The sequence below is a fragment of the Trachinotus anak genome, unplaced genomic scaffold (genome assembly GCF_046630095.1).
Source record: "Trachinotus anak isolate AG129_WGS33_773 ecotype Australia unplaced genomic scaffold, CSIRO_AGI_Tana_v1 ptg000016l, whole genome shotgun sequence".
NCBI lineage: Eukaryota > Metazoa > Chordata > Actinopteri > Carangiformes > Carangidae > Trachinotus > Trachinotus anak.
Genome location: NW_027273867.1, coordinates 21,882,106 through 21,901,732, shown reverse-complemented (window position 1 = coordinate 21,901,732; position 19,627 = coordinate 21,882,106). Strand labels below are relative to the sequence as shown.

The 19,627-nt window shown below is 41.6% G+C and overlaps 1 protein-coding gene and 1 long non-coding RNA gene across 2 annotated transcripts in view; both read left to right on the top strand.

Annotated features, from left to right (window-relative positions):
• Positions 1-1,990: 1,990 nt before the first annotated feature.
• On the top strand, positions 1,991-8,423 carry LOC139633584 (uncharacterized). The gene is made up of 3 exons (XR_011693785.1): positions 1,991-2,386; positions 2,759-2,849; positions 5,578-8,423. It is a non-coding gene; the product is annotated as an uncharacterized lncRNA (long non-coding RNA).
• Positions 8,424-11,769: 3,346 nt separating this feature from the next.
• Positions 11,770-19,627, top strand: part of erf (Ets2 repressor factor) — a 36,780-nt gene continuing 28,922 nt past the window's right edge. Inside the window, exon 1 of the mRNA XM_071499338.1 lies at positions 11,770-12,499. Within this exon, the coding sequence (XP_071355439.1) occupies positions 12,478-12,499 (22 nt within the window). The 5' untranslated portion in view covers positions 11,770-12,477. The remainder of the gene's footprint in view (positions 12,500-19,627) is intronic.

The following is a 19,627-nucleotide window of genomic DNA, read 5'->3' as shown; positions in this document are numbered from 1 at the left end:
AAAAACACAGAACTGAGCTCCACACTCCTGCAGCTTTGCATCCAAGCCACAGACTTTTAGATCAACACTGAACCAAATCTAAGCACCTGGTTAGTATTTTCATTGGCCTGTCGCTGTGTCGACTTCTACATACTTTTCTGTCTCTGCTGTCAACAGACAGTAAAGTCCTATGAATGAACCACTGTCAGATTCTCAGAGGCAAAGAGCCCGTTAGCATTGCTATCACTTCTAAATTAAATTTTACATTTAATGCAGTTTGCTGAGCCTGATTTACAGTCAGAACTGGGGTAGATTACAAAGCCTGACTGGTGACTATTGAGGAAGCATTGAACCTAAAAATAACTTTAACTCTCTCACAAATCTGCTACCGGAGAGGGTATATTTTCTGGACTCATTTAGTTAATTGTATTTAATGTGTGCGTAATTTTCTCACACTTTATTTATTGTATTATCTTTATATTTCTATATCTTTAATCCTTGTATACTATATACACATCTACTGTTTCTTAGTCTTATTAGTTTAGCCACCTGTAAAGCACTTTGAATTCTGTGGTTGTGTTAGTTAGGTTGGTGTTTGCAAAAAACTGTTCAGAAAGACTTGGGGTTCGTGCAGGTTTACCACTCTCATCGGTTGATCAGGATTCGTTGACCAGCATACATGACACATTGAAGCTGTATCAATCAGTTTGTAGCCACCAGGAGGCGAAGATGTTTCTCAAAAAATGGGATCGACAGCCACAGAGTCACCGCTTATTATCACCTCGTTAAGTTGCCAGAGCTTTAATGTGTTAGCAAACAGTTGCCTTTTAACACGTCCAAGCAAACATAGAGAGACATTACCATCCCACTGGTGTCATGTTTCATTTGACAGATTTAAGTCCAGAATTTAATTCCTGGGAAAACGTCTTGGTCTTTGGTTTTCATTAATCTTGTTTTAGGAAGCAACAATGAGCAACTAGCTAGCAGAGACCCAAATGCTGGACAACATTCAGTACTAGTGATAAAAAGAGTGTACTTTGGATTTAAATTCAACCAGTGGACAGAAACATGAACCCAGTGGGATGATAATGCTGCTCCTGTCTGTTTAATGTGCAAATAAGCTGTGAGAACTTCTGGTTCAGGTTCAGGTTTATGTGTGTTATCTTGTTTTTCAGTCTCCAGTGGTTTATTAAATAAACTTCCTTGCATTAAGTGATTTTGGGAGGAAGCAAAAGCCAGCTCCTGACGGAAACATGGGAACATTATGTTAGCAAGCTCAGTGCTAACAGTGTCTATCTGCCGTTTGCTCCTGGACAGGAATGTAGAGCAGGTTAATGAGGGTTGATGAGGACCCACAATTTTAGATGTTTTTCTCAAGAGCTTAAACTCCAGTGAACATTGGACTTAAATAAAAAAAATATGGGATAAAAACTAAACCAACACGTTTTATAAGGTTATGCTACTGGTCTATGTCTTTGTTTTAGAGTCCTTCTCTCCTCTAGTGGCCAAAAATCGACTGGTGAAGCTTTAAAGAAGGAAAGTGATTTGTCGTGTTAACAATCTAGTTGTCCAACCAGCTTTATTAATATACATGACATGCCCCCTGCGAGCCACCTGACTAAACTCAACACGTTTAGACATGTTCCCGTCGACTGCTGAAAGCCATTCTGGGAAATGTAGGACATCACTGAGTAGAGATGCAGACAGCAGACTGAAGGCTGTAGTTTTCCTTTAACATACAAGCTGAGTGTTTCTATATTGATAGAGTTTACGGAGCAGTCTGGGTATTTGGGGAGTGTAATATGGGAGGAAGCTGTGCGCGGTGCCAATTGGAATAGGAAGAGGTAGTTCCTCCAGAGACAGACGGAGGAGACTGTTAACACATACACACTGAGCTCTATATAGACTGACACCGTTCCACACATACCTTGCGCTCTCTCTGACTCACTGACTGCTGGTTGCTCCACCTCCTAACCCCCACCACCCCCACCACCACCTTTTAGCTCTCTCTCTTTTCTTCTGCACACTCCTCCTCTGTCACCAACACCACCTTCTCCCTCTCTCTCCATCTTGCCAACTCACACTTCTTTCCTTCACTCACTTATGCCTCTTGTCTTTGTACTCTGGCTCTCGGGTTTCCCTTACTCATGTTCTTCTTCCTCCTCTCTCTCTCTCTCTCTCTCTCTCTCCATTACAGACTTGGCACAAGGCCGCAAATAGGTCAAATATAACTCTCACATTCCTCTCTGCAGTCACTCTTCCTCTCCAAGGACTGAATGCGGCCTCACACTATCTCTCTCCACATTAAAGGATTACTGAATGTGATTCCACCGTCTCGCTGCAGAAGAGTCGACTTGCTCCTAATTAAACGCTCACTTTTTTCTAGTTCCCACCACTTGGCCGCTTGGTGAGTGTGTGAGATTCTCCTGTGCAATTCATTATGCAGAGCAATAGTCTGCGGTGGTTCATTAATGACAAAACTAGTGAGCGCGCACAAAACAAATTCAAGTGGTAATCACTCTGCAAGTTAGGATAAGAGCGTGTAGGACAGATTCATTTGCACAAAGTGAGCTTCGAGTGTTCACTCCTGATTTCAAGTGCATTCTTTCTTAAAGGGCCGGATCACCCAAATTAGAAAGAGATATATTTTCTGTCTGACACATTCCAGCCAGTTTTTAAGTGGTCCCTCTCTTGCATGTCTAACAAACCAGTAACACTGCAACAATAATGTGACCCCAAGACTTTACGCACGTCAGAATGTTTATTTTGTATTTGACAGTGAGTGCTGCCATAACACCTCTGAAGGGTCGGACATGCAACAGACGCGGACGTGGACATGAACTTGTGTGCAGTCGGGCGTGTTCACACAGGTTTGTTGGTGTGTACAGACCCTCGCAGACACGAGCAGATGACAAGTTCATGTCACCAGGACACTTGCAGCTGTGGGTTCACAACACTGAGCATGTCTGATCTCAACACTGACAGAGGACTGCAGCTGCTGCAGGGCGTCACTTATACCTCTGGCTGTGTCTCGCCATGACGGTTTGATTTTAATTGCAGATTTTAATTGAGGTTTTGTAAGAACCTGTTTCTTTTGTAGATTATCTGCAGTAACTGGGACAATGGTCCTGAAAAGAAATGTTACTGTTGAAACCTAAATGTACTTTTTCTGATTCTGTAAACACCACAAACATTTCATTCACTACCAGAGGGGTGGCAAAAATCTCATAAATACCACTAGAGGTCAGTGAGGAGAAGGTTTTGTAAAATTTGAGTGAACTAACCCTTTAAGCCTGAGACTAAGAAACACAAATACGACGTCTGTGAGCAATGTTAGCTCAGCTCATTGCTCAAATATGGTGTTTCAACACTTTTTGTGGTATCTAAGACAAGAATCCATGAAACCTATAATTATGTACTTTCATGCTCTTATAACATGTTTTGCTCTCACAAATCTTCCCTTTGGATTCTCAGGTTTTGATTTGCAGATTGATTCTGACTCAGTTTTGCCTTAAGTCAAATTTCTTTAGTCAAAATGTGTAAATAATGAGCTCAGAGCATATGAGCATCAGTTGATTATTCTCATGCTTCTTGCTCTGAGCATATGCAGATAGAGTTTGGAGGGGGCTGTCCTCCCCAAAATTCAAATGAGTCTAAAATGTCCCTTTTTACCTCCCGTAGCCTAATAACAAGCCAATGGAAATAGCTCTGCCAGCCTTCTTTCTTTCCTCTGTACGTTTGTTTTCCTATTCATGAACCCTGCTCTCTCCTCCCCCTCAACCTTCCCTTTTTTAGCCCCCCCCCCCTTACTCTCTCTCTTTCTTTCTCACTTCTCTCTTTCCTGTTCCTCCCCCATTTCTTCCATGGCCTCATCCTCACGTCTTTCCTCCGTTTCTGTCCTCTCCTCCTCGGCACAGGAGCGCGTTAATCCCATTACACATGTGTGAATACCAGCTGGAGGAAAGAGGGACACACAGAAAACAGAGGGACAGAGAGGGGAGGGGGAGGCAGGGGGGGAGAGGGGAACAGAGAGTGTTTGTGTCCATGTGTGAGTGACTGCATACATACGACTGTGTCTGCCTGATGCAAAATCCCCTAATGTAATGTAGTGAGGATTACGGTAACATAATGTAATGCATTATAATGAGCTGTAATGTAGGAGTTTTTCAGTTTTCAGCTCTACTAATGCAGAGGAGGGCTTCACCCTACAGGCCCTAGAAAAATTTTTGTAAAGTATAAAATCCTATAAAAAACATATTTTTTATTTCACTTCTAGTGTAATTTGCCTACAGATATTTATTTTTAGAAAGACAGACACAAGTGAAACCTATATTTAAAACTCTGGTGGAGACCCAAAGTTTCTAAAAATGTCAGGGTAACTTTTAGAGAAATGTGTTTAAAAATCCACAAGACATCTTTTGCCATAAAAGCCATAAAAAATGGAGTCTTGGTTTAACAAAATATTTATAACTTGAGGTTCATGCCTTAGCTTTTCCTGAGCTTTCAGCATCTCACAATCTCCATCAAACTGTTAATTTCAGCCAAATCCCTGGAAAAAGCTAGAGAAGAGTATTTTCACTGTAAACATCATGTAGCTTCACTAATTCACTGATTTTTCAAACCTTAAAGCTGCGTAATGGTTAAAAAAAGGGGGGAACTGGGTGTTTAATACAGTGCAGTTTGAAGGTCAGTAGAGCTTTTTTCCACATTGTCTATATGTACTCTCTCTCTGCACCTGATTCAAGTGCCTGTAGAGTCAAAACCAAGCGCTCCTCTCTGCCTTTTTTGTACTCACTGATCTCCTGTATACTTTTTTAAAATAGCTGAATAGAAAATTTCAGTTTCACCAAGGCCACGAGGAAAAAATGATACAAACAGAGTTAAATATAGAGCAACCTATTGAAAAAGGACACAGGTTCAGTGCAAAGCTAAAACCAACAGATACATGAGATCTTTTGTCTCCATTGGCCTTTTAAACAAAAATATCATATTACTTTATCATTACATAACCTTTTCATCTCCTCTATTAAAAGTGGAATAATCTAAATTTCACTGCCTGCAAACCAAACTGCAGCTTGGGGATGACAAAGATTTACTCTCCTCTGTTCTACTCTCCAAGTGTCAAAAGGAAACGTAATCATAATACTTAAAGATCTAAATCATATGCTTTGTATGTAAAATATGAATCAGCAAACTAGGAGCTTTGGCTGCCAGATGGACTAAAATGTGCAATATTTCCCTCTGAATTGTAGTGGAGTAAAAATATAGTAGTAGGAAGGAAGTAGTATACAGGAAGTAGTATAAGATGAAACTATTCGATTGTAAGTACAAGCACTTTAACATTGTACTTATGGAAATGTATTTAGTCACTTTCCACCTGGGATAAGATGAGGAGAACGAAAATAAATAGCTCAAGTCAGAGTCACACATAGTTTTAATTCAATTTGAACTGAGTTTCCTCTGTGTCTGCTGCTGTTCAGGTGCCCGACACGTTGAACCAAGGGTGGTTTTAACGACTGAAATGTTTGAAACTATATTTTCCATGTTTCAGCTGCGTGTTTTGGTTCTGACATTTTCCTGCTCCCCTCTGTGATTCAGGGCTGGTTGCTGGGATGTCGGGGAGCCGATGGGGACGCGAGCTAGACAGTGCAGACAGGCCCAATGTGGCTCCTGAAGAGTTCAAGCGCCAAGAAAATAAACAAGCCTTTTGATCACAAAGGGCCCATTCACTCTCTCTCACTCTCTGCCTCACTCTCTTTCTTTCTTTCTCTCCCTCTCTCCCCCTCCCCCCTCTACTTATCCTTGGTAGTCTCCTCTCCTGACCTCTATTTTTTTTATCTTTTTTCCTCAATTAAAAACCTCTCCATGTGTGTTTCAACCTGCTTTTTTTTTCTATCCTATCTACACATTCAGCATCGTCCTCCTGCTCCCACTGGAAGAGAGCAGCAGAGAGACACATCTCTGCAGAGAGACAGACAGACATCATCTGACCAGCCAGGGGGCAGACAGACAGACAGAAAGACAGAAACACAGACAAGGGCCTCCTTATTCCACAAACATACGGTCATGGTGCAGTGCAGAGGAACACGACATGGAAAATATCTTCATCACTCCGTCTTTAGCGCAAAACACGAACAGGGACGCAGGCAAACTTTCCCCTCCAGCTACTCAAACACTTTCCTTCTGCTGTCACGAACACATTAGCTGCTCGTTTTGACTCCACTACTGCGCTGTATGTGTGTGTGTGTGTGTGTGTTTTTTTATGCATACAGATGGGCTGGTGTGAAAAGGCCTCTCCCATTACAGTTCTGTTGTCCACAGTGAGTGCTGCTCACTCTTGGGTGTGGCTCGGTTACCATTTGCCCCCTCAGGCCTATTTTCCATTTTCAAAACACACCAGATTTGCAGAGATAGAAAACACTTCCCTCTAAAAACACAAATAAAGACATGAACTCTTTTTGAAGCTTCACAGATGAGACAAAACCTAAAAAGTACTTTATCTTCACATTGTCAAGCATTTATTTTGAAATTATATTACAGCAGTGTTGGAATTTTATTCCTTTTTCATAATTGATGGTACAATTCAATATTTCCAGCACCCATGGGTAGAAACCAGCCAAGACAATGGGTTGTTTTGGGTTATAGTTATCAAACTAAAATATGATATGTTTCTGAACTGATATAATCTCTTTTAAAACTTACTTGTCACTATTTGTTACCAATTTCCTGCCCAGTTTTGTGAACGTTGTAACAAACAACACATTTTGGCAGTTTTAACATAAAACTTGAGCTTTTGTGTCTAAAAATTGGTGAAAATGTATTTGAGTAAATAACCTACCAGTAATATTAAAAAAACACTACCACAGGGTCAAAAGGATCCATTGATCCTGGTCCAGTGTTGCATTGGTTCTATATTGACCCTCACTGGATAAATTTTAGACTGAATGATTTGTTGTGTGTAACAACAGTGAAATCAAACAACATCCCGCTGATCAGATGCCATCCTCATTAATTAACCCTGCAATTCTTGTATTTCTTCATCATTTACCAATCACTGCTGATTGATTGCTGCTGTTTACTGATTAGGGTCATTACCACCTCAGTAATGAACTGAGAGTGACTCTGGTGATCAATTAGTCCCAATCATCCCGCCAATTCACATGTATGTAGCCGTCAGTGCTCCTGCTGAGCTTTTGTTGGCGTTGCTTTCACACGCAGCCGAGCCGGGGTCTGCAACCCCCAGCCAGGCCGTCACCACTGCAGACCCTCGCTCTGCGTCCCTCCTGCTTCATTAACAAACCACTATTTCATTATTGATCACCACAGTTTCAAGCCAAGTGCTGATGCAGCTCTGCTTACAGCTGTTGTGTTGTGAGTGTATGACTGTAAGTCATTAGTTAACTTTAGTCCTGTACTTACAGTGCAGCCAGAAACTTACTGTGAAAAGGCAGGTTTTCTAATGGAGCTGACGTTTCCCACAAATCTCTGTTTTGTTGTAGTAGTTTTGAATTAAAATGTGCTGCAGGTGTGATTTCTGCAGCTTGAAATCTAATGCCTGTGGGCACTTTTTTTTTTTTTTTTTTTTACAAGTGTTTAAGCTATTGTGAGAGAGTGAGAAAACACTTCTAGCCAACAAAAAAAAACATGTTTTCACATGACATTAGATAGGCAGACATGTTTTCCCTTTCTTTTCCTTCCCTTCGGTAATAAGGGTGACCACATTAGCATAACAATGACGAGTTTGAAGCTATTTATAGGGGGTGAAATTATCATAATTATCCACATTGCCGATATTAATGTTAATGACTCTCTCAAGTTTAGTCATTTTCAACTCAGAATAAGACCAGCGACGATATTCTCCATTTACAGAAACTTGTAAATGTAAACCTGCCACTTAAATATGTTGTTAATTAGGGAAAGATCCCAATTTATACAAAACAACAGATTTTTCTCACAATGCTAATAAAAATATATGTGATTATTTCCTGAAAGAACAGTCCAAAGACACAGGTGTAACATTTTGAGCTGTGTTAGCATTAGCTATATTAGCTTAAGTGAAGAGCTCTTATGATTGAGCACTTTGTCCCATTAAATACATTTCATGAAGAGCGCGACTCAACACTGTGGTCAAATGCAGCTTGTAAGAGACAAAAGTGTCTGAAGCATGAATCTGGTTCTCAGCACATTAGAGAAAACAAGACTTATTTGATTTAAGAAATGCAATTTAGTTAAAGCAGCTTTGGTGGAAAGGTGTATTTTGATTCATACGTTTCTTCACGGTGGCATGTCCCCACCTACACGGGTACATGTAAATCTCACTAACAAAATGAGAGCTATTGAATTTGCATTATATTATAATTCACTACAAATGTTTTCCAGTAAGCTGGTTCATTTCATGTAAATCAAATTTTAATATGTCAGCAAAAAATCTTTGTGAATGTTTATTTGTTTCTCCTTGTGTGCGTCAGACATTAAAATGTTTGAGACGTTCAGGTGGATGCAAGAGTCTCTGTCCAAACTCGTGAGAGCGGAGTTGATTTCACAAACACGTCTTCTTTCTGATTTCAACAGGTTGTAACGCTGAGCAGGCCGGACACAGCAGGACCGTCCCCCCCCCCCATCTCAAGGTGTCCGTCCTGACCTGTTCTCAGGTGGAGCGAAAGGTCAGCAGCCCAGCACAGACAGCACGAGCTACGAGCCCGGAAATAAACGCACACTCGAGCTGAGACAACTTGTCAACAGGCTTTTTCACAGCAGATACTTTGACTTGTCATAGCAGGAAAAGCACAGGTGTTACTTACATAAACAATACGTGCAGTGAACAACGTGAGGACCCTGAGTGGAATTCAGCCATCACTATCTTCATTATTTACACCTGAACGTCTCCTATTGTGACCTGTCAAAATGTTTTGTGGGAAAGAAGATAAATTAATCTATTGATTGACTTTCATTTTTAATCAAAACTCCAACTTTTCATATCTGAATATTTGCAGTTTTCCGGACATTTATAGACCAAACTATTATAGAAATAGTTTTGGGAAATACATTTATTACTTTTCTTGTCAAGACTTTGATTAGAAGATCGATGCCACTCTCATGTCTGTTTGCTCAATATGAAGCTGGAGTCAGCAGCCGTTAGCTTAGCTTAGCACACAGACTGGAAACACTGGAACAACTAGCCTGGCTCCTGTCCAAAAGGTAAAAATAGAAATCTGCTTACCGGCCTGAGCATGGGATATAATATAAATTATCAAGTAATCAATCATGAAAATAAGTGTTGCAGGCCCACATACATGATTGTAGAGTGTTTTGGAAGAGAAGGACATCAGAAGTTTTGCGGTGAAGGTGTAACAGCGCATCACATCGAGGAGAAGAACTCAGGTAAAGACAGGAAGACGGTAGGTGGGTGAAGTGTAAGAAAAATTTAAGGAGAGGAAATGGAAAGCACTTAGAGGAGAGGAGGAGGCTTGAAGGAGGTGAGGTGTGGGCGAACAGATAGTGGGTGATGAAGTTACGGTGGTGAGGAGGATGAAGGGCAGAGCAGAGGAGTGGAAGAGCAGTAGGAGTGTAATGTAAGCAGTGCTGGGAGCAGTACTCAGGTAAAAGTATCAGGAAACTAGTGTAAAAATACTGTTTCACTGCTGGTGCTGGGACTGGTTTTAACTACTTTATGTGCAGTTAGGTAAGTTTAGTTCGGTTCGTCCCGGCCTGGAGGTCAGGGCCCTCCAGCAGACCACTGAGGGGTCGCGAGATGATGATTTTTGTTTTATGTTTCTCAAATTTTTGTGAAAGATTTGGATCATTTTACTGGATCAGTGATTTAAATGAAACCAGACGAGGCTTTTAAAGGAGAATTCAATATAATGAAAAAAAAAAGTAAAAGTACCAGTTGTACAGCATTTCAGTGAATGTTGCAGGGCAAAGGAGGAGGTAGGAGACAGAGGAGAGGAGCTCGCAGAGGAGGAGAGGGAGGAAGTGACACGACGGGCGAGTGTGACAGCAGAGAGGCTGGAGGTGAAGCGGTTTTCACTGATGAGATGTTTTCTGTGGTATTGTTGACGTTATTGTGCCTCTGTGTGTGTGTGTGTGTGTGTGTCAGTGTGACAGTCCAATGAAATGCTTCACCCACCGGCTGGCCTTCACTTCCCACACGCTGCCTGCCACTCAAAGTAAATGAGCAGAGCAGAGGAGGGACACAGAGGGATGGACGGACGGCTGGATGGAGGGATGGACGGAGAAATCAGTGGGATGATGATTGGGAGGAAACAAGGAGAAAGATAAAGGGCCACTACCCAGAATGCACACACTTATTCTCTCCACTTCATTTCCTTCCATCCGCTCTTGAGCTCAGCCTGCTCCCTGCTCTCCAGTTCACGCTCTTGAGTAATTACTGCTCCTTTCTTTCAACTCCCTCTCTCTCTGCTGCCTCCTCAGAGCTGATGTAAGTGCTGAAGGGCCCTTCATTAGAGAGGAAGAAAGGAGTGTGGGAGAAAGAGCTGTGTGTGTGTGTGTGTGTGTGTGTGTGTGTGTGTAGTGAGCCCATAATGCTAATAAGCGCCTGATAAGCTACAGGCAATGTCCTCTTATAATTATAGTCTATGTAAATTTCAGTGTCTCACCCGGCTTCCATCTCCATCCATCCCTGTGGGACACAACACCTGTTGATTGGCCTTTCCTTCCGTCGCCGAGTACAGATGACGGACGGCGGCTCCCCGGCTGCCTCGCTGTCGCAGTTTACAGGTAAACACGGTGCCTCTCATCACCCGCGGCGGTAACGGGTCTCCACAGCAACGCCGTGACGCGCCAACCGGGAGCGAGCGGGGCGACAAACCGGAGGCAGCGGTGGCAGCTCCGGGCAACAGCAAGCGACGAGTCCTCATCGAAGATCGTCTACTGAGACGATGAGCCACTCGAAAACAAAATAAAAAATAAAATAAAATAAAATAAAATAAAATAAAATAAAATAAAATAAAATAAAATAAAATAAAATAAAATAAAATAAAATAAAAATATTGTTGACTTCTGTATTTGTAACAGGTCTCATTTAAGAATTTAAACAAAATTAATTAATTGATTAGGCTAATTACTTTCTGTTCATTGTGTGTAGTGTCCCTGTGCTAGAATACTACATGGGCCCAGATTTGCTGTGATGATTTCTGTAAATATACATTATGTTCGGAATTTGCAACAGGTAATAACAAAGATCTCAAAACCAGAGGTTGACAAAGCGACCCTCTTCAAGACGAGGCCTCAAGATCAAATAGGACCCACCTTAGGGCCTCTATCATGTCAGTACATATTTAATCAAAACTAAGTTTTGATTAAATCTGAACAAACCACTTGACAAACAGAAACTCTGGGCTTTTGGCTCCTCAGGACACCTTGTCCAAATAAGCCTTAGATATTTTGAATGAGAATAAGCATTGCAGCTCCGATGTTTTTTGATGCTTTTACATTATTGTTGTTTTTTGTACCCTAATCCTAAGCATACCTTTCCTCAGCTGTTTATGGTTGGAATGAAAATTGGAATGAAAAGTTTTTTTTTGTTTGTTTTTCTATAAAATGTGTTGTTAATTACACATGTGAGTGTGAAATTTAAATTGTAACAAGTGATTTTGCAGCTTTGCACACTCCCTGATTTAGTTTCAGAGAAATGTCCTGAAATGCCCCTCCGGCTCCCCGTTGGAGTGGAATGAAAAGTAATCTTCCGAAAACATAGACGATCTTTGGCAACAAGTGGGCGTTGAGTTCCTCTCTCCCTCCCTCCCTCCGTAGGTCAGCGTGGGCGGCCCCGTGTGGCAGGAGAAGAGCGAAACACGACACCCCGACGGAGGAAGGGGGGGTTGAGAGAACACGAAGTGAGTGAGTGGAAAAAGAAAAAGTCTGTGCCGGAGAAAGAAGAGGGGCAGAGAAAGAAGAAGAGAGTTGGCTTCGGTACTTTTGTTCCTTTCTGAAGCGGCGCTGTTTTGACTGTCGGTGAGGAGGATGATGATGATGATGATGATGATGATGATGTGGAGGAGGAATCGACCATGCGACATCGTTGCAACAAACGGGATCAAAATTTAGACTCGTCGCATTCCGTTGCTCCAGCACCGACCGACGGCAGCACGACTCCTCCAAACTTCGACCTGCGCCACTCAGACCCGGGCGACTGGATCCCCCCCCCCCCCCCGGAGACTCGGGGCAACTTTTCGCACCAGAAGCCCCTCGTACTGAAAAACAAATACTCCGGTACAAAAGTTTTGAGCAAACGTCGATGAGTCGAGATCAAAAGCAAAACCTCATGCGAAGTTAGCGGAGATTTTTTTTATCTTAACTGAAGAGCCGAGCTCGTAATCGGGGCAGGTTCTTTCTAACAAGCCTCTTGTGAGAACAACACCGGAGGAAGGAGTGGGGTGTCACTGCTAACTTGGCTAAAGGCTAGCTAACTAACGTCTAAAGTTAGCAGTCGACGGGGAAAGTGACCGAAGCGGCACACCGAAGACGGCAACAACGATGAAAACCCCGGCAGACTCGGGTGAGTTGACGGTCAAACCCGTTAAATCCATTTTTTTTCATTTTTCTTGCTCTTCAAAAGAAAACAACAGCGCCTGTAGCTTCTGCGGCTAGCTGGTTAGCACGCTAACAAACTCCAGGGAAAGTGTGACAATATTATGGCGCTAGAGTGGATCCATCCGAGTCCCCTGTTGTTGTTTCAACAAACCCAGAGGCTCGGTACCATTCAGGACCGCTTTGTTTCCAACCACAGCGAATCAATGGAAGATCAGAGACTGTTTTATAAACTTTATTTCAGTGATATTTAACTCTAAACAAATGACCCAGGCTTCTGTGCTGAGCGATTTACAGTCGGGGAGGGCAACTGTAGAGTTAGCTTTAATTTCCCGGATCAGTGGCTCGGAGTCAGGGTCAGGGCCAAAGTGCCCTGACCCTGTCTGGAGTAGCTTTGTATTGTAACTTGATGCATAAGTGCAAAACGACTAACATGTAGTGGGGAAAAAGTGGACGAAACCACTGCAAGTGTATATATAAGTATCTTTGATTGTAATGCACCCATAATAATCTGAAACCTGAAGAAGAAAAACGAGGTAAGAGTGAGGAGGGATAACTGTAAGGGATTTTACATTATCTTGCAGGAAATGCACAGGAAAACGTGTTTGAATAGTTGATAAGAAGAAAAGATTACACTTCTGTGTATGATAAAGAATGTGCCATAAAGTAGACAGTTAAATATATTTCCTGTCCAGCTTTTGACATAAGAAAAGCACACGTTTATTTTTTTATTGTTGCATTTTGATCATTCTAAGGTGAAGGTCACTTTCCCGTTTATCACTACAAAGCAGTCTACAGTGAAAGGTGGAAGGTGACTGCATGATTGGATTGGGAACTTGACTGCTGCTGCATTTGATCAGTTTGGTGATATAGTGGTGGGGGGGCTGAGATAATTAAACCCTCCTGGATAACAGGCTCATTTGATTGTTGGCGTGAGAAACATATTTTGCCCCCTTTTATTTATACCTTTTGCTTCCTGTGAGGCATTTTGTGAGTAAACCTGTTTGACCCTTGACACATGCAACAATTGGATCTAAGTAGATTCTTTTACCTGTGTAGTTAAAAGCTTTACTAATCTGCTTTAGCAGTTCAAATAGATTTCATCTCAGAAATCTTAGACTCTACATTCCGTACATGTTTCAAAGACATTTTTGGTTTCATTGAAATTATGATGATTTTCTGCCCATAAGTTATGATTTCTCCCCCATTGTGCATTTAGATGCTTTGAAACTCAGTTTAGTCAGGAGTGTTGTGTGGTAGTCTTGGGCAGGCAAAGATCCAGTTCCCATAATGGATGTTTAAGAGGGGAATGCCGTACCACAACACAACGTCATAATTAGAAATATGGCTTCTGGATCTCTCTGCTGCCTGAGATAACTTTTTTTTTATGTCACAAAACAATTATGAGAAAACTTAAACACAACCAACTTCTTACACAGTGGGATCTTTTGTCTAAGGCTCTGTTACCACAAGGATAAGTGAATACAGTTACTAATACTGGGGGAGAAATAAAGTGCTGAACAAAGGTAAAATGACCAGATTTGGCTGTCAAATTTTTTGCCAGAGTATTTTTTGGTTTCAGCATGCTGATGGGTAGCATGAGCTTAAAATACTTGAGAGTTGAGTGATACACTACGACCCATGAAACATTCTTTTTTGATCTTGGCCACAGAGTTCATCATGCAGAAAATACTTAGCAGGCAATTATACATCCTTGATTTACATCCAATGCTTAGACTAGGAATAGTTTGATTTCTTTTCAAGAGAACCAGATTAGCGAGGTTATGCTGCTCTTCTCTTTAGGTTTCAAAGTAGACTGTCTTTTTTGTGCAGCAGCAGATGATGGCTACCTTTGCCTGTAAATGATTTTCAGCTTTGGTTATGCTGTTAGGCTTCTATTCATCTTAGAGGAGCTCACACTGTTTACCGGTGTGACATCTCAGCTTTAAAATGAAAGCTAACAGGGTTTGTACATTTTCTGTAGTTCCCTTTGTTCTGTATTTATTGTGTGATTCATACCGACTTCCTTTAGTTTCTAGGTATTAAAATCTGATTTGTTTTTTTTTTTCACTGGTGAGTCACAACTCTAAATGAAGCTGTGTGACAGTGACATCAGTATGATGCAGGTCATTTTAGTTTGATGAGAATGTTTTATTTTTTGTGTGTGTGTGTGTGTGTGTGTGTAAGGAGAGCCATCCTGACATAAATGGATCGCACTGAGTAACCCTGATCCGTATCCACATAACATTATGCTCTGAGCTACACAGGCCCTTTGTGTGTATTTCCCGTGGTGTTGGAGAGCCCGGTGACTACTTTTTATATGTGTGTGTGTGTGTATATGTGTGTATATATATGTATATATATGTATATATATGTGTATATATATATATATATATATATATATATATATATATATATATATATATATATATATATATATATATATATATATATATATATATATATATATATATGGGTCAACCTCCACTCTCTTCCTATCAGGAAGTCAGCAGTCTGGCCCCACCAGCTCCAATTTTCCACTTGTGTTACTCCTTGTATCAACAACGCGCCACATGTAGGACGTCACAGCTGTAGATGGCACGGGCCAGCGAACCAGCATGCTTTGTTGCACTCTGTATGTAAACGTGTGTGTGTGGAGTGAAAGGAGCCATACATGAACAATTAGCTGGTGTTAAGTCTGGTGAGGCCTGGGCTGCTGTTTATGACTGTGAATGAATTTATGCGTTTTTTGAGCGCAAACGTGTGTGTTTGTGCAGAAATGCAGGCGCGTGTGTGCCCATATGTCTGTCACTGTGCTGCTCTACCTGACATTGATGTGGTCACAATAAAGTGAGTGTTTGACTTTTACCAGCGAGACCAAATTGCCCTTGAGGAAGACCATTTGGTTGTGGGCAGTTGACTCAGCCTATTGTAATTACAGGAAGAGCAACCAGACGTCTTTATGCAGATTCAAATAGCTCTAATAACACTGGTTTGACCAAAGCTAATGAGCCAAGGGCTCATGTTGTTAAAAAAATGACGCTGTTAGTTTCCTTTGGGAAGGACTTTGTTGTGTTACTGTCTCACCACTACACTGAATTATGCTGTTGGCACCAGCAGCAGAGACAGCACAATTACACAACAAGTTGAGGCCAAGTTGTTTGTCTCAGGGAAACTTTGAGAAGAGGTGCTGGCGACTGATGTACAGCGATGTGGTTTTGCAGTCACCGTGTTTTAGGACACCCTGTCTCTGTGTGATTTGCTGAAGATGCTGTAGTGTCATATGCTCCTAGCTGGTTGTAATTTGTGTAGTATGTATGTCACTAAACATTAAAGGAAAATGGGTTATTGGCTATATCAAGTTACTTGTGCTTTGTTTAGTCCTAATATTAGTTTTTTTGGGGGTTTTGTTTTTTTTTTTTTACGATAAAGCCTTTTGTTTTTCAAAAGCAAGTGTATATCTTTATCTTTGGAATAGAAACAACTAAATTCAGGTCTTGGGTCTTATTTTTGGCAGTACCAGTCAGGCTCAGTGGGGTCAGGCCATAAACATGAGGGTACAGGCTGGGTTCAGGTCTCAGTTTCACCTTTCTAACACATACTAAATCATGACGGAATCCATTTAGGAGGAAAACGCCATAGCCGAAAAGTCCCTTAATGCCAGTGTTGCTCACAGGATGTACCCTTTCCCTGGTTTCCCTCCCATTATGTGCTTACTATGACTGATCAGGTCAACGCAAAGGTTGACCTGATCACATTCCTGATTACTACTGAGCCGAGTCTGGGCAAGCAGACCCTGGAAAAACTGCAGCAGAGTGACGTCAGCATTTCTCTGGTGTGTTGTCAAGTGTCGGCCCAGGTCAGTGTTGCTATGATCATCTCTCGATGTTACAGCAAGCCTCTTTTCCTGGAAGTGTGTATGTACGATGGCTTTGGTGACCCATGCAAAGCTAAGAGAATAGACAACAGGCTACACGAGCTGGGACATGCTGGCCAAACAAACACCAGGGCCTCACGCACAGGAAAGCCTCACAGTCAGCCTGGGAGATGAACGTTGATAGACATCTATGCCTGCACATTTATTCTCTTACTTTTAAATCTAGAGGATCCATTTGTAAAAGTGGTGTAATTACATCAAATAAAAAGTTTGAGTGCCAGATTTAATTTAGTGCTCTTCATCATTGTGTGATTGTGGGTCTTACTGAGGTGAAGCTGTGGATATCTAATTTTGGAATAAACCCTCACACAGAGATAAAGTGTGAGGATAAATGTTTTATTTAGAAGCAATGGAAATGTTTTAAGGTTCACACCTTCTTCAGTTTTATTTTGGATTTTATTTTTATTCATGAGGGTGTTTTTAGTCTGGATTTCCTGTCTATTCTCTTTGGCATTTTACACCCTCTCTTACTAAACGCAGATATTTTGACATACATTTCAATAGGCATCCTTTGAGTTCTTGGATTGTAAGTGCCATGCCTAAGGGCCCTATGGTGGTTTTTGTAGAGCAGCTCACATATAAAAAGCATAATCCATTCTCTTGTACTGTGAAACCATTAGGAATGATGGATTTGTAATGCTGCGCCACGGTAGTTATATTTGATAAAGTGTGGTAATTGTCTTTTTTTGTACACACTTTATATCTACCCGCCTGATCTGCTCCTACTGCAATTAGTGATCTCCTACAGTTCCCAGGATGACTTTTAACATCACCCATAGACCATGCTTAAACTTGTAAAATTCAGCTGTGGGCTGTACATGTAGGTGGAAAAGCAATAACAACAGAGAGAGTTTTTTCCGGTGGAGAATAAATGAGAGTTGCACCTGTTTCTCTAATTGGAATACATCCTGCGGCTGTACTGTATGGTGGTCTTTTGAGGCTACTGACAGAGCAGAAAATGTTCCCTCAGCTTCATCTGTGATGGATTCCTCTTTGCAGTTTTGAGTCTTTTAAGCCACTTTTATTTCTTATGAAGTCACTTCTGTCTTTTTCCAAACATGGGAAATTTTGTGTAAGAATATTGTGAAGCCAAGGTGTCCCTGAGCACTATCTCTCCATGTAATTTTGTTATGAGGAATTCACTTTCAGAGCTCTTAAAATGAGGGCCAGACTTAGACAAAGTGCAGGTTGCTTCTTTATCTATGCACTGTCATTTGTAAAGTACAGACAGTACCGTTTTCCAGTCCAAAGAATGTGCTCATCAGTTTAAATGTCTGTGTCAGCCGGCCTGTTTGCTTAGTATCTGTAAGTATTTATGACTTGAGTAGATCTGTGTTGGCTCTGTGACAGTTGACCTCCAGCAGGGCAGATGAAAGGACACAGCAGGTCAAGTGAAACCAGCAACTCACTTCACTGAGCAGATAAGGAAGACTTCTGCAGCAGGACCAATATCTCTGAGACACCTGACAGGATACTAGTTTTCCGGCTGCAGTATTGTTCGGTCATACGCCTATGAATCCCTCATGCATAAAGTGATAGGTTGTATAAAATCTAGATGTGTTTTGTTTAGCCAGTATACAAAGAGAAAGAATTCTCGGTGAAGCTTCTAAAGCCTTTGTTCATTAAAAAATGCAGACAGACAGTCTTTTACACCATTTGCCCTTGAATTGAGTTTGTAAGTCTTTGAATCAAACCAAAGCTGAGAGAATACAGGAGGTGTAGAGGTAGGTTTGTGCTTTGTCTCTGGCTGTTTTGACTGGAGTCATTCTAACTGAAAGCGGTGTGTAGAGTTATGCTGTGTGTTATGGCTATCATCTGTGGTTCGTGGAGAATGAGAGAGGTGGATGGAAGGTGCCCAGGTTAGTTTGGCGTCGTTCATGAACAGAAAGATTGCGGTAGGGCTCTACCAACATGTGGGTCTGACTTCTACACACTGAAAAAATAAAATAGAATAAGGGTACAGACTAGGTGTGGTCCTGTATGGCTCTGTATAACACTGCCCACACTACCACTGCCACTGCCAGGGCTAAAGTAGTTACAACCAAGTTGCTGTCAGACTAGAAATATCTACCGAATGCCATATGTTTTAGGGATCTGTTTCAGCTGAGAGGAGTGGTTAGAGTTGGCCTGCCAGGTTATGTTCTGGCAGTTAGAGAGACCTGCAGTAGGTGGCAACATCTAGGTTATAATGTCTTTTTACAATGAAATGGAAGCATTGACACAGACTGAAATTAACTGTGGCATTCATTGGCAGTCCATTGCAGCAGCAGTGGAAAGTCTTCAGCGAGGGAAAAAAACACAGCTAATTTAGAAACCATTTGTAAAATGATGCAAAATAAATTGGGTGCATTTTCTCAAAAGGGGCCACCTCAAGAGTCACTGAGGGATAGTTTGGTTTTGTGGTTGTTTGGACGGGGTTGATCCAAGCCAGACTTTTCCTGCCCGTACACTTGTTGGCCTTCCACCTGCATTTTTACCCCTCACAGCCTGATTGAAAATGTGAGATGCTCAGCTTTGAGAAATGCTAGACAAAAACTTAATTTATACTTTCACATACATGAACCATGGTACTCTTATTAATACAAATTCCTACAAACCACACTCTGTTGGATATGCTGCCACCTAAACTCCCATGGAAAGGCAGGGGAAAGTCAAGCAAAGAGCACAATTGTAACCAAACAGTTTGAATAAACAGCTGGTAAACCCAGATGGATATCCAGGACAAGCGTGTCAGTGTCTCTCTGTTCTGTGCGGTGCTTTCCAGGTTCAGTAGTAAGGACCGCACATGGGCTCAGGGACTGTAAAATCTGGAACTTTATTTAATGGGCTTGACACTGATTCAGGCGGCTGTCCATTTGCTGAAGTCTCAGAGGTTTGTGACTGTAGCAGTAAACATACACATGCTCCATAGTGAACCATGAAGTCCCACCGGGCAGACAGGGACACCCTTTTGTCCACACTATGCTACACTTGTGATCACTTCCTTCCCTGGTTACCCCTGAACCTGTACCTCCAGTATAGTTACATTCATGCACTTTCTGCAGTAACCTGATCTCTAAATATCATCTCAGCAAAAAATCCACAATCGGGGTTAATGACTGAAGAGCCCCGGGTCATACAATTAGTTAAAGTTTCTAAAGGAATTCATCCGCAACGATT